This window comes from Pseudophryne corroboree, chromosome 8 (assembly GCF_028390025.1).
Source record: "Pseudophryne corroboree isolate aPseCor3 chromosome 8, aPseCor3.hap2, whole genome shotgun sequence".
In the NCBI taxonomy this organism is placed as follows: domain Eukaryota; kingdom Metazoa; phylum Chordata; class Amphibia; order Anura; family Myobatrachidae; genus Pseudophryne; species Pseudophryne corroboree.
In genome coordinates, this window is record NC_086451.1 from 235,189,267 (window position 1) to 235,204,174 (window position 14,908).

The window sequence follows — 14,908 nt, forward strand, 5'->3', positions numbered from 1 at the left end:
GTGTGTGATGAAGCGTGGGGTGCCCCGATAAAAAACTGCTAATTTCAAAGAAGTTATTGGCTTTATACCCTTTCCCGCCAGAGGTTAGGGAGCGCTGGGAAACACCTCCTAGGGTGGACAAAGCGCTAACACGCTTATCAAAACAAGTGGCGTTACCCTCTCCTGAGACGGCCGCACTTAAAGATCCATCAGATAGGAGGATGGAAAATATCCAAAAAGGTATATACACACATGCAGGTGTTATACTACGACCAGCTATTGCGACTGCCTGGATGTGCAGTGCTGGGGTAGTTTGGTCAGAGTCCCTGATCGAAAATATTGATACCCTGGACAGGGACAATATTTTACTGTCGTTAGAACAAATAAAGGATGCTTTTCTTTATATGCGTGATGCACAGAGAGATATCTGCACACTGGCATCACGGGTAAGTGCTATGTCCATTTCGGCCAGAAGAGCTTTATGGACACGACAGTGGACAGGCGATGCGTAGAGGAGTTATTTGGGGTCGGTCTATCGGATTTGGTGGCCACGGCTACGGCCGGGAAATCCACCTTTCTACCTCAAGTCACTCCCCAACAGAAAAAGGCACCGACCTTTCAACCGCAGCCCTTTCGTTCCTTTAAAAATAAGAGAGCAAAGGGCTATTCATATCTGCCACGAGGCAGAAGACGAGGGAAGAGACAGCAACAGGCAGCTCCTTCCCAGGAACAGAAGCCCTCCCCGGCTTCTACAAAAGCCTCAGCATGACGCTGGGGCTTCGCAAGCGGACTCGGGGGCGGTAGGCGGTCGTCTCAAGAATTACAGCGCGCAGTGGGCTCACTCGCAGGTAAATCCCTGGATCCTGCAGATAATATCTCAGGGGTACAGGTTGAAATTAGAGACAGAGCCACCTCGCCGTTTCCTGAAGTCTGCTTTACCAACGTCCCCCTCAGAAAGGGAGACGGTTTTGGAAGCCATTCACAAGCTGTATTCTCAGCAGGTGATAGTCAAGGTACCTCTTCTACAACAAGGGAAGGGGTATTATTCCACTCTTTTTGTGGTACCGAAGCCGGATGGCTCGGTAAGGCCTTCTCTAAATCTGAAGTCCTTGAACCTGTACATAAAGAAGTTCAAGTTCAAGATGGAGTCACTCAGAGCAGTGATAGCGAACCTGGAAGAAGGGGACTTTATGGTATCCTTGGACATCAAGGATGCGTATCTCCACGTTCCAATTACCCCTCACACCAGGGGTACCTCAGGTTCGTTGTACAAAACTGTCACTATCAGTTTCAGACGCTGCCGTTTGGTTTGTCCACGGCACCTCGGGTCTTTACAAAGGTAATGGCCGAGATAATATTTCTTCTTCGAAGAAAAGGCGTATTAATTATCCCATACTTGGACGATCTCCTAATAAGGGCAAGGTCCAGAGAACAGCTAGAGATGGGTTTAGCACTATCTCAAGAGGTGCTAAAGCAGCACGGATGGATTCTGAATATTCCAAAATCCCAATTAATGCCGACAACTCGTCTGCTGTTCCTGGGGATGATTCTGGACACAGTTCAGAAAAAGGTTTTTCTTCCCGAAGAAAAAGCCAAGGAGTTATCTGACCTGGTCAGGAACCTCCTAAAACCAGGAAAGGTGTCTGTACATCAATGCACAAGAGTCCTGGGAAAAAAAATGGTAGCTTCTTACGAAGCAATCCCTTTCGGCAGATTCCATGCAAAGGGATCTGTTGGACAAATGGTCAGGGTCGCATCTTCAGATGCACCTGCGGATAACCCTGTCGCCGAGGACAAGGGTATCCCTTCTGTGGTGGTTGCAGGAGGCTCATCTATTGGAGGGCCGCAGATTCGGCATGCAGGATTGGATCCTGGTGACCACGGATGCCAGCCTGAGAGGCTGGGGAGCAGTCACACAGGGAAGAAATTTCCAGGGAGTGTGGTCGAGCCTGAAAAAGTCTCTTCACATAAGCATTCTGGAACTAAGAGCAATCTACAATGCTCTAAGCCAGGCGAAACCTCTGCTTCAAGGAAGACCGGTGTTGATCCAGTCGGACAACATCACGGCAGTCGCCCATGTAAACAGACAGGGCGGCACAAGAAGCAGGAGGGCAATGGCAGAAGCTGCCAGGATCCTTCGCTGGGCGGAGAATCACGTGATAGCACTGTCAGCAGTATTCATCCCGGGCGTGGACAACTGGGAAGCAGACTTCCTCAGCAGACACGACCTTCACCCGGGAGAGTGGGGACTTCATCCAGAAGTTTTCCACATGCTATTAAACCGTTGGGTAAAACCAATGGTGGACATGATGGCGTCTCGCCTCAACAAAACACTGGACAGGTATTGCGCCAGGTCAAGAGATCCGCAGGCAATAGCTGTGGACGCGCTGGTAACACATTGGGTGTACCAGTCGGTATATGTGTTTCCTCCTCTGCCTCTCATACCAAAGGTATTGAGGATTATACGGCAAAGAGGAGTAAGACTAGTGGCTCCGGATTGGCCAAGAAGGACTTGGTACCCGGAACTTCAAGAGATGGTCACGGACGATCCGTGGCCTCTACTTCTGAGAAGGGACCTGCTTCAGCAGGGTCCTTGTCTTTTTCAAGACTTACCGCGGCTGCGTTTGACGGCATGGCGTTTGAATGCCAGATCCTAAAAGGAAAAGGCATTCCAGAAGAAGTCATTCCTACCTTGATAAAGGCAAGGAAGGAAGTCACCGCGAAGCATTATCGCCGTATTTGGCGAAAATATGTTGCGTGGTGCGAGCAGCGGAGTGCTCCGATGGAGGAATTTCAACTTGGTCGTTTTCCTACATTTCCTGCAATCAGGATTGTCTATGGGTCTCAAATTGGGATCTATTAAGGTTCAAATTTCGGCCCTATCAATATTCTTCCAAAAAGAATTGGCCTCAGTCCCTGAGGTCCAGATTTTTATCAAAGGAGTACTGCATATACAGCCTCCTGTGGTGCCTAAGGTGGCACCGTGGGATCTAAATGTAGTTTTAGATTTCCTCAAATCCAATTGGTTTGAACCACTAAAGAATGTGGATTTGAAATATCTCACATGGAAAGTGACTATGTTACTGGCCCTGGCTTCGGCCGGGAGAGTATCTGAACTGGCGGCTTTGTCTTATAAAAGCCCTTATTTAATTTTCCATTCGACATAGGGCAGAGCTGCGGACGCGTCCGCATTTTCTCCCTAAGGTGGTATCAGCGTTTCACCTGAACCAGCCTATTGTAGTGCCTGCGGCTACAGACGACTTGAAGGACTCCAAGTTGTTGGACGTTGTCAGAGCCTTAAAAATATACATTTAAAGGACGACTGGAGTCAGAAAATCTGACTCGCTGTTTATACTGTATGCACCCAACAAGTTGGGTGCACCTGCTTCTAAGCAGTCGATTGCTCGTTGGATTTGTAACAAAATTCAACTTGTACATTCTGTGGCAGGCCTGCCACAGCCTAAATCTGTTAAGGCCCATTCCGCAAGGAAGGTGGGCTCATCTTGGGCGGCTGCCCGAGGGGTCTCGGCATTACAACTCTGCCGAGCAGCTACGTGGTCAGGGGAGAACACGTTTGTAAATTTTTACAAATTTGATACCCTGGCAAAGGAGGACCTGGAGTTCTCTCATTCGGTGCTGCAGAGTCATCCGCACTCTCCCGCCCGTTTGGGAGCTTTGGTATAATCCCCATGGTCCTTTCAGGAACCCCAGCATCCACTTAGGACGATAGAGAAAATAAGAATTTACTTACCGATAATTCTATTTCTCGGAGTCCGTAGTGGATGCTGGGCGCCCATCCCAAGTGCGGATTATCTGCAATACTTGTACATAGTTATTGTTAACTAATTCGGGTTATTGTTTAGGAAGCCATCTTTCAGAGGCTCCTCTGTTATCATACTGTTAACTGGGTTTAGATCACAAGTTGTACGGTGTGATTGGTGTGGCTGGTATGAGTCTTACCCGGGATTCAAAATCCTCCCTTATTGTGTACGCTCGTCCGGGCACAGTACCTAACTGGAGTCTGGAGGAGGGTCATAGGGGGAGGGGCCAGTACACACCACCTGACATGTAAAAGCTTTACTTTTTGTGCCCTGTCTCCTGCGGAGCCGCTATTCCCCATGGTCCTTTCAGGAACCCCAGCATCCACTACGGACTCCGAGAAATAGAATTATCGGTAAGTAAATTCTTATTTTTGTCAACAAAATTTTCCGAGACCTTCTATATCAATCTGTCGTGGTCTATCTGGACGACATCTTAATCTTTTCCCCAGACCTTGGAACACATCGACGACACGTTCTAGAGGTACTACTTAGACTGCGGGAGAACCATCTGTATTGCAAGCTAGAGAAATGCTTCTTTGAGCAGGTTTCAGTTCCCTTTCTAGGGTATATCATTTCGGGCTCCAGATTACAGATGGATCCGGAGAAAGTACAAGCAATATTGAATTGGTCAAGACCTTCCTCTCTTAAAGCGGTGCAGCTTTTTCTAGGGTTCTCTAACTACTATCGGAAATTTATTAGAGGATTCTCCGCCTTGGTAGCCCCCATCACCGCTCTTACTCGAAAAGGAGCAGACCCGTCTCATTGGTCCCCAGAAGCAGAGTCCGCTTTCCAGCTGCGTAAACAAGCATTCATATCAGCACCAGTATTAAGCCAACCAGATATAAATAAACCCCTTTTTTCTTGAAGTGGACGCCTCCTCAGAAGCGGTAGGAGCGGTACTCTCTCAAAGGTACAAAGATCATAAGCTCCATCCTTGTGGTTACTTCTTGAAGAAGTTTCTCCCCGCCGAGAAGAACTACACTATCGGGGAGCAGGAGTTGTTGGCGGTCAAGCTGGCCCTAGAGGAATGGCGATACCTCCTGGAAGGAGCTAACTTCCCTATTACCATTTATACAGACCATCGGAACTTAACCTTCCTGAAAGATCTGAGTCTTGCTCGTTGGACCATGTTCTTCTCCCGCTTTTCGTTCATCCTGACTTATCGGACCGGTTCACAGAATCTAAAAGCGGATGCTCTGTCATGGTCCACTACTTCCGTTGAATCTGAAGAACCTCCTCAAACACACCCCATCCTAGATGCAAAAGTTTTTTCCTCCACTCGTCTACAACCTCCTGCAGGGAAAACTTTTGTCACTCCCCAACTACGGAAGAAACTCATATCTTGGGCTCACATGTCCCGATTTTCAGGTCATCCGGGTGTTCACAAGACAATGGAATTTCTGCAAAGATCCTATTGGTGGCCCACGCTAAAAGCAGATGTGACAGCCTTCATTTCCTCCTGCGTTAAGTGCGCCCAACACAAGGTCTCTCGGCAACCTCTGGCTGGGAAGTTATTGCCTCTTTCTGTACCCTTTCAACCATGGTCCCATTTATCAATGGACAGCATAATAGATTTACCATCTTCTAGAGCACAGGTTCTCAAACTCGGTCCTCAGGACCCCACACAGTGCATGTTTTGCAGGTCTCCTCACAGAATTGCAAGTCAAATAATTAGCTCCACCTGTGGACCTTTTAAAATGTGTCAGGGAGTAATTAATACACCTGTGCACCTACTGGGTTACCTGCAAAACATGCACTGTGTGGGGTCCTGAGGACCGAGTTTGAGAACTCCTGTTCTAGAGGTTACACTACAATCTGGGTGGTGATAGACCGATTATCCAAAATGGCCCACTTTGTACCATTGAAGAAATGACCAACAGCGTCTGAATTGGCCCATCATTTAATTTACGAGATTTTCAGGCTTCATGGTCTTCCCACCGAAATAGTGTCTGATCGAGGGGTGCAATTTGTAGCAAAGTTCTGGAAATCCCTCTGTACAGCCTTACAAATCAAATTGCAGTATTCCACAGCCTATCATCCACAGTCCAACGGTTCCACGGAACGAGTTAATCAAGATTAGGAGACCTTTCTATGCATTCACGTTTCCCCTTCTCAGGATGATTGGGTAGAACATTTACCTTGGGCTGAGTTCGCCCACAACAATACTTACCATTCTTCTACTGGGCTTACGCCCTTTCTCATTGTTTACGGAGCCCATCTTAAAGTTCCAGCATTTCAGAGTCTACCGGCACTCGACTTACCAGCAGTGGAGACTTCCCTAAAGCGTTTTTTATAATTTGGAATCGAGTTCATACCAATCTTCAAAAGGCTTCTCTTCGTTATAAGAAATGGGCTTATAGAAAACGAAGAACAATTCTTAGTCTCAAGGTAGGAGACCAAGTTTGGCTTTCTACAAGGAACTTACACTTACGAGTACCTTCAATTAAATTTGCCCCCCGCTTTTTAGGTCCTTTTCCAATTGTGGGAATAATGAATCCAGTGTCTTATAAACTCAAACTACCCCCTTACCTCAAAATTTATTCTTTCCATGTTTCCTTGCTAAAACCTTTAGTTTTGAACCAATTTTCGGAGACTGTTACCACGACAACCCAAAGTACTCACCCATAGTGGAATAGAGTTTGAGGTTAAAAAGGTACTTGACTCCCGAATTCGTTATGGTCAGTTACAGTACCTAATGGACTGGAAAGGATATGGTCCGGAGGAACGGTCCTGGGAGTACGCGATAGATGTTCATGCCCCAGCATTAGTTCACGAATTTCATTCTGAACATCCAGAGAAGCCTAAATTGTGTCCAGGGGCCACTCTAAAAAGGAGGGGGGGGGTAATGTCACGGTGTGGCGGGAGACTGTGCAGGGGAGCCGGCTCTTACCTGTTCCGTACCTTTGGAGAGGTCCAGCTGGCGGAGGTGTGGGCTGCTGGTGCCCGGCAGGGTGCGCTGGGAGGACAGGCAGGGGCACTGGTTGGCGGCTCTGCAGACTGGCAGCATGTCCCTCCGGCAGGGGTTAGCGGTGCTGCTGTGGAGCCAGGGCTTCTGTGTACAGGCTGGGCTGTGTTCCCGGCGGCCATCTTGGGTGTGGGTAAGGGCTTTGAAGGTATATGTAAAGCGAACTGCTTGTCACAGGAAATCAGACTCGCTGTTCGTTCTATATGATGCCAGCAAGATTGTGTGTCATGCTTCAAAGCAGTCTATTGCACGCTGAATTAGGCTCACTTTCCAGCATTCCTTTACCACGGCAGGTTTGCAGAGTCTGAGATCTGTACAGGCCCAGTCTATTAGGTCGGTGGGTTCCTCTTGGGTGACTGCCCGGGCTGCCTCGGCAATACAGCTCTGCCGAGCAGCTACTTGGTCGGGTTCGAACACGTTTGCCAAGTTTTACAAGTTTGGTACCTTGGCCTCTGAGGACCTTCAGTTTTGTCAATCTGTTCTGCAGTAACCTCAGCACTCTCCCATCTGGTTTGGGTACTTTGGTACTTCCCCATGGTACTAAATGGATTTCCAGTATCTCCTAGGACGTAAGAGAAAATAGGATTTTAATAACCTACCGGTAAATCCTTTTCTCGTAGTCCATAGGGGATACTGGGCGTCCACCCGGTGCTTCGTTCTTCCTGCACGGTTACTTGTTTAAGACCTGTTGTTTGATTCAGCTATTGCTGTCCCTGTTTTCAAGTTTGGTTAGCATGGCTTTCCTCTTGTTCTGGTTGTGCTGGTTTGAAATCTCACCACTTTCCTTATCTATTTCCTTCTCTCAAAGTATGTCCGTCTCTTCGGGCACAGTTTCGTAGACAGAGTCTGGTAGGAGGGGCGTAGAGGGAGGAGCCAGTACACGTTATCAAACTTCTATAGTTCCTATGGCTCCAAGTGGATTCATATATACCCCATGGTACTAAATGGATTCCCAGTATCTCCTACGGACTACGAGAAAAGGATTTACCGGTAGGTTATTAAAATCCTATTTTATCACCTGTTAAAGCTTAATACATTTGGGCCTGAATACTAAATGTTTCTGTGGGCAAAAGTGAAACATATTGTTGCAGAAGTGTCTGTTTTTCTTTACTAATCATGTCATTTTTCATTTGGACTCCTGATATATTCACTGATGTAGTTATGCTCTGTATCGTTCAATAAACTTGGCACTGAACGCTTGTGAATATCATGTGTTATAAAAAGATTGTGGTGCTGAGTGGAACATGCGCCCATTTGTGCAGCCTGTCTTGCGTGTTTTGCGCTGTGCTGCAAGGACGTACAGACAGTACACTGTTGTACATATTTCAGTAGCATCTCTGCTTGCGGCTGACAGGTGTAACTGGGCTGTAATGGAGTGCCCTGACATAGGCAGAAGTGTTTCCGCAAAAAATGCGTAGTACCTGAATTGTAAATACAAATGGTTTAAGAAATATCATTGGCACCTAGTATAGGGCTGATGCGAGTACACCCTGCACACAAGACAGTGGGCCTGATTCAGACCCGCACGCAGTTCCGATACGGTTGCAAATGATCAATGGTTTCAGAACTGCGCATGTTCTGGGGGGGTCTCAGTGCGCGTGTGTTGCAATGTTACTTTGACCCCGGTTGCAATGCCTTGGATGCTGCATCATGATGGACATGCTGCAGGCTTTTGGGGGAAGAGAGAAGTAACGGTCTTCAAAAAGGAGGCCTGTCTGCTCCGTTTTGGGAGCGTGCTGAAGTAGGTGGGTGCGTCTTCGGACGCGCTGTTACTAGCCCCTGCAGACATCCTGAGAGTCACTAAGATGTCCAATGCGATGGTTGCGATGTTAATCTGATGCTGCATCTATAGACTTGGCAATGGATCTGAGAAACTGACAGTGGGCATCTTTTTACACTAGACACTTCCTGCGGCATTTGCCTATTGTCGCACAGCTGTCAAAAAACTTAGCGGCGGCCACATTCTTGTCCACCTCTGAATCATGCCCAATATACGCATTTCTTATTACCATGCACGCAATGCGGCACAAGTTGCCTTCAAATCTGCATGTAGCCCTCTGAGCTATAGAATCCATGTTATTTTACAAGGTATATATCCTATTTCTAGAAAAATCTAAATTGGTGTGGATACTGTTCTTTACTTAAGTGCAATATCTTTCTTAAGCTCTGAGTCATAAATGGTAGCAATTTGCTTACAATTAGCTGCAATTGTACATGTGCATCCCCGTCATGCTAATGAGCTGTAGATCTGAAATATACTGTAGTAGATATTTGCTTACCACAATAATTTAACTCATGAAAAGGCAGCTCAGTTTAAAATGGGGTCTTAAAATGCTAATTTCTTTGGAGAAAAGCTATTTTTTTTTTAAAGTTTCCATTTCAGTGGTTTAATTACGTGATTCAAAAGACTGCAAACTGAGCGTGATAATGATGTAAATAGAAATAGAAGTTCCTCTTACTTACAGCTTTTCATGAAGCTCTTTGGGGGCAATTCAGTTAGCATTGCGGGGATGTATTGTAGCTGCCGGGTTAAGGTCCCAGTCGTATTCAGTTGATTGCATCGCGTCTGCCGAGTCTATAGCTCAGTGACGTGCAGTGGGGTGAGGCAGAGCCTTTCCTTTCATACTTACGTTTGTACCAGAGTTATGACTGTATAAAGTATATGAAAAATACAAAGAATATGTTTGAAATATCTTCTTTGTATTATTCTAATAATTTTTATAGCCAAAACTCTGGAGTAAAAAGTTATGGCCTCACCTATCTATCTTTTCCGCACATCTCTGATCAAAACTCACCAAATTTCCAGGAGTTTATACTACTGCACCTGTGTATAATGCCCAGGTGCACCCTTTGGCTGATATTTTATGTGTAAATCTGGCTCTGGTGCTAGCTAGTGCCTCCTTAGCTTTTTAGCTCACTGCACGTCCCTGCTATAGCTGGATACACACTATAAGATTACAGTATCTGTTCAGTCTTTCTGTTTGGAGCGACAATCTGGTAATGTATGGGAGCAAATGACAATCAACCATTTGCTCCCAAAAGCCAGAAAATGGGCAAAAATGGTCCTTCGGATAAATTTGTTAAATCAAATGGATTTCACTTATTTGTCCGAACATCCATTTTTGGGGGTCATTACGACCCGATCACACGCTGCAGTTGTTCGAATCGGTGCGATCGAGTCTGAACTGCGCATGCGCCACGACTGCAATGCGCAGGCACATCACTGCCCAATGCCGGGCAGTGTGGGACCTTACAAAGAACGCGATCACAGCGGTGATTGACAGCAAGACAGCATTGACAGCAAGGTGGCAAGTGACCGTTTTCTGGGAGTGCTGTGGAAAACGCAGGCGTGTCCAGGCGTTTGCAGGGCGGTGTCTGACGTAATTTCCGGGACCTGATAGGCTGAAGTGATCGCAGTAGCTGAGTAGGTTCAGAGCTACTCAGAAACTGCACAAAAACTTTTTGCACAGCTCCCCTGCACAAGTGAACGCACACTTGCTAAGCTAAAATACACTCCCCCATAGGCGGCAACTATCTGATCGCACGGCTGCAAAAAAATGCTACCGTGCGATCAACTCGGAATGAGGGCCTTTGTCCGTTTTCTAGTGTTTTGGAGCAAATGGTCATTGCTACCCCTACCTAACCCCTATACATTACCAGATTTTTGTTCCAACCAGAAAGATTGGTCAGATAAGTTTATAGTGTGTATCCAGCCTTTATCGTGATTAGCTGTATCTACTGGGTTAATTGGTAGACGCAGGTCTGTTGACGCACAATGTTACCACACGCGGCAAGCCTGCGGATTTACCCTAGAGCCACTAGTTATGTATGCAACTTGAAATCCTCTAGTTGTGGGCTTACCACAAGGAAATTGATTGGTTCCGGGCACTTAACCCGGGAGCTACATCCTCCGATGCCTTTCCCAAATGTCCTGTACAGTGACAGTGGGTTGAATGTAATCCAGTTTTGCAGACGGATCCTACGTTTTTGCAATGGACATATTTGGAGCCAAGCGCACATCTTCGGGCAATTCAGAGTTGTACGTAACTCAGTAACACGTTTCAGCTTGTGGCTGAAAGGGTTTCACTGGGTGGAAACTCGGGGCCTAATTCAGACTTTGTTAGCAGATGGGCAAAACCACGTGCACTGCAGTGAGGGGCAGATATAACATGTGCAGAGAGAGTTAGATTTGGGTGTGGTATGTTAAAACTGAAATCTAAATTGCAGTGTAAAAATAAAGCAGCCAGTATTTACCCTGCACAGAAACAATATAACCCACCCAAATCTAACTCTCTCTGCACATGTTACATCTGCCCACCCTGCAGTGCACATGGTTTTGACCATCTGCTAACAAATTTGCTGCTACGATCAGGTCTGAATTACGTACCTCCCAACACAACCCTCTCCAGGAGGGACAGAATCTCTGCTCCTGGACCTCCCTGTTAATCTATGATTGCCCTCACCTGTGCTGAAACACCTTTCTTATCCATTAACCTGTTCAGTACAGGTGATGGCAATCATAAATGAAGAGAAAAGTCCAGGAGCAGAGCATTGTGTCCCTCCTGGAGAGGGTCATGTTGGGAGGTATGAATTAGGCCCCGTGTTCGCATGTAGTCTAAGTTCAGTGAGGGCGTTTCAATAGAACTGCAAGTTATGCTGGGACGTGCTTATGTGGAGATCTGTCTGTTTTCATACAGATCTCTAGCACCAGGTATAGGCCTGTTCAAGTGTGTACTGGTAATGACTTTTTAACCGGGTGTATGGAAAGGGCAGTGTGGTTGCACATGGGTGAATATAATAATTTTTTTTATGCATGCATGCAATGCAGGTGCAACTACGACTGAACTGGCCACAATTAATTAAATCTGTGCCTCAGCATGTCTTGTACTTTTCTTTGGTTCTTAGAATTTTTTTTTTTTAACAATTATTTTTATTGAGACATTACAGTTTATACAGCCAAATTATAGATTTAATCAAAGCATAAAATCAGAGATGTAGGGGGTAATTCAGACCTGATCGTAGCAGCAAATTTGTTAGCACAGCTACGATCATTTACACTGACATGCTATCCCGCCCCGCATGTCAGTGCCGCCCTCCTTCCCCACAGAAAGGCAAAGGCATCTCACAGTTTCCCACGAAACGGCGCCAAAACGCTGCCGTTCCGCCCAGCGACCGCCTCTGCCTGTCAATCAGGCAGAGGCGATTGTAGCGGCCCGACGGCAGGCGCCGGCGCATGCGCAGTTCTGACCCGATCGCACCGCTGCGATAAACTGCAGCGTGTGATCGGTTCAGAATGACCCCCCCATGTGCACTGCAGGGGAGGCAGATATAACATGTGCAGAGAGAGTTAGATTTGGGTGGGGTGTGTTAAAACTGAAATCTAAATTGCAGTGTAACAATAAAGCAGCCAGTATTTACCCTGCACAGAAACAATATAACCCACCCAGATCTAACTCTCTCTGCAAATGTTATATCTGCCTCCCCTGCAGTGCACATGGTTTTGCCCAACTACTAACAAATTTGCTGCTACGATCAGGTCTGAATTAGGCCCATAGTTCGAAGAAAAACTATTCTTATTTTTTTCTCCAGGGATTGATTAGTGCACACTACCATATGTGTGTAAAAATCCATTTCATATCCCAAGCACTTACAGTAACTTGGATCACTATATAAGCTTTTTGTTAGCAGAACTGCCTCTACAATTAACTATATTTAGTCTTATTTACCTAGATTATATGTAATTTATGAAAAAAATTAGTCACAGCAAATTGTTAGTTAGCAAAGAAATTAATTTGCTCTGAGTATATGGAGCGATTTGATGTCCAGTTTGAAGTATATAATCTTAGCAACTACCAGTCAGTAAAAGCTAAGATTGTACAACTGATGCATCAGTATATATTTACTATTTATCACATTTACATGCAATAATATGTTACCCATAGTAGAGCATCTAAGCCATGCCAGGTGTCTCTCGCCATATGGCGCAGAAAAGGATAGGTATATGAGGGCACATCTGTAGGTTTATTTCAATTTATCTGCACAAGACAGTCTGCACTGTATGTAACAGACATGTTGACTGTCATATTCTTCACACAGATGTACATTCATACATAGCATGGTTATTACATACTGTGCTGTGCATGTAACACAATTCTACAAGTCTACCTAATTAACCGTGTCTGTATTTGCTCAACTGTCAAATGCTTTCTGTAATTTGATTTTCAAGTTTACAATTCTAATTTTTTATGTTACCCATCAACATTATTGTTGCAGATTACATGTGTGGCTGTAAAACCTATACATTCTGTTCTGCACTCTACACACACTGCATCTGTCACTAGGAATAATTACAGCATAGACGTGATTTCTACTCTAAATGTGATGAGCTGCATGGAGGACACGGCAGAGCTCTGTGCAAAGTCTATGATAATACTCAATAGCACTTGTCAACCTCAAAATGAGGCAATAAAGCTTCAGTGGGTGGGTGTTCCTTCTCTGCTCTGATTTAGGATCCTTGGATAAAATGTTGGTGGCCCTCCCCCTTGCCACTCTCATCCTCCCCCATTAGAATCCGTCAGCTGCAGATCCCGGTCCCCGTTAAGAATTTGCTGATTAACTCCGCAGCTACTGTGGCAGTTGCAGCTCTAAATCCAAGCTCTATGCACTGCAGGCCTTTTTCTGGCAGATATAGGGTTACAGCCGGTGGTGCTGATGCTGCTGCTGGTTCCTGATTGGCTGCAACCAGGAGATGCTGCATCCAGAGGCAGAGAGGCAGCAGCTCCACCAGGGACCAGCAGCACAGCCTCCTCTGCACACCGTCCAGGAGCACCCTGCACCCAGCCTGAGGCACCCACACTCGACATTGGGCCTGAGAGAGCAAATAGCCCCCTCACCCCAGTAACCACTGCTGAGAAAGAGAAAAGGGCATCAACGACGCCATCTTTACATTGACGGAGCTGAGGGGGAGCACAGGAGACTGCATCTTATTTAACCCCCCTCCCTCAGCAGATTCCCTACATCAAGAAGTGGGAGGAGGGAAGACCTGCAGGAATAATGCTCAGGAAATCAGTATTTTTTTTAAGGAAATAAGGGCAGATTTTGGTATTTTTTGTGGTGATTTTTTTTTTTATTGGATTTTATAACACAGAATATTCTGCCTTTACCACCTCCCCCATTGGCCACATTTGCTATCTGCCTTTATGTTTTTATTTTTGCCAATGTTTTGCTATATTGTGGGCATTAGCCATCTCATCTAAGGTACATTTTTGGCACTGATCAGGTGTTTAACCTTTTTTTTCACTGGAGTGTATTGTGAGCAGTGCCTGGGTACGTGGCCCTGTAAGAAAAATCTGAGATACCAGCAGATTAATACAGCCTTACAGTATTTTGGGGCATTTTCTGTGCTGAGGAGGTGGATTTTGGTACTGGATTGGTCTGTGGTTACGCTTATTCTTTTTGGAGTCGGATCCTATGATGCACAAACACCATCATTGCTGCAAGTGTCCTGAGTGTTACGAGGCATCTCGCATGTCTGCTCTGCGCAGGATGGAACCCCCAACATATGGAGAGTGGCAGCATGAGCAGTATGGGGGTGGCTACGGAGGTTATAGCTCTCAAACCCTCCCGTCACAACCTGCTGTCACCCCAACGGCTCGCGGAAAAGCCAAGCTTGTCCCAGCCACACGTGAAAATCTTACCCCAACCTTGAAAGGCCCCCCCAAAAGTGCCACCCCAAAAATGAATGGTAATAGCCCCAATTGGTGGCCAGAGTGTACTTGCACCAACCGTGACTGGTATGAGCAGGTGAGTTATCTCATAAAATAACCCCTTCACCCCCACCACACAACCCCTAAATCTCCTCGAACCATTTCATCTGTCATCTTTTCCACCTACTGGTTCCTTTTCTCCCCTCACTGAATTTGGGGAGCCTTTCTTCCCCTCACATTATTGCACGTGTATTGGATGTCAAGTATCATATTCATAAATTCAGGAAAATGAAAGTTGTCTGTATATACATACATGTAAAACACAAATTATTCTCATGTGGTAAGATCATTATATAATATGTATAGAGCACAATTGTACTTGGGTGTGGGTGTATACAATCAAATGGTTTTAAGAATTTAAATATACAAATGTTTAC

The 14,908-nt window shown here is 45.9% G+C and overlaps 1 protein-coding gene across 9 annotated transcripts in view; it reads left to right on the forward strand.

Moving 5' to 3' along the window:
- DLG3 (discs large MAGUK scaffold protein 3) overlaps positions 1-14,908 on the forward strand; it is a 699,019-nt gene that overhangs the window by 183,552 nt on the left and 500,559 nt on the right. The window contains exon 1 of one of the 9 annotated variants that reach the window (XM_063937113.1): positions 13,426-14,568. The exons of 7 other annotated variants lie outside the window; for them this stretch is intronic. In XM_063937113.1, coding sequence (XP_063793183.1) covers positions 14,236-14,568 — 333 coding nt within the window. In that variant the 5' untranslated portion in view covers positions 13,426-14,235. Of the gene's footprint in view, positions 1-13,425; positions 14,569-14,908 lie in introns of those variants that run through there. One more of the 9 variants, XM_063937112.1, reaches the window with a different exon arrangement.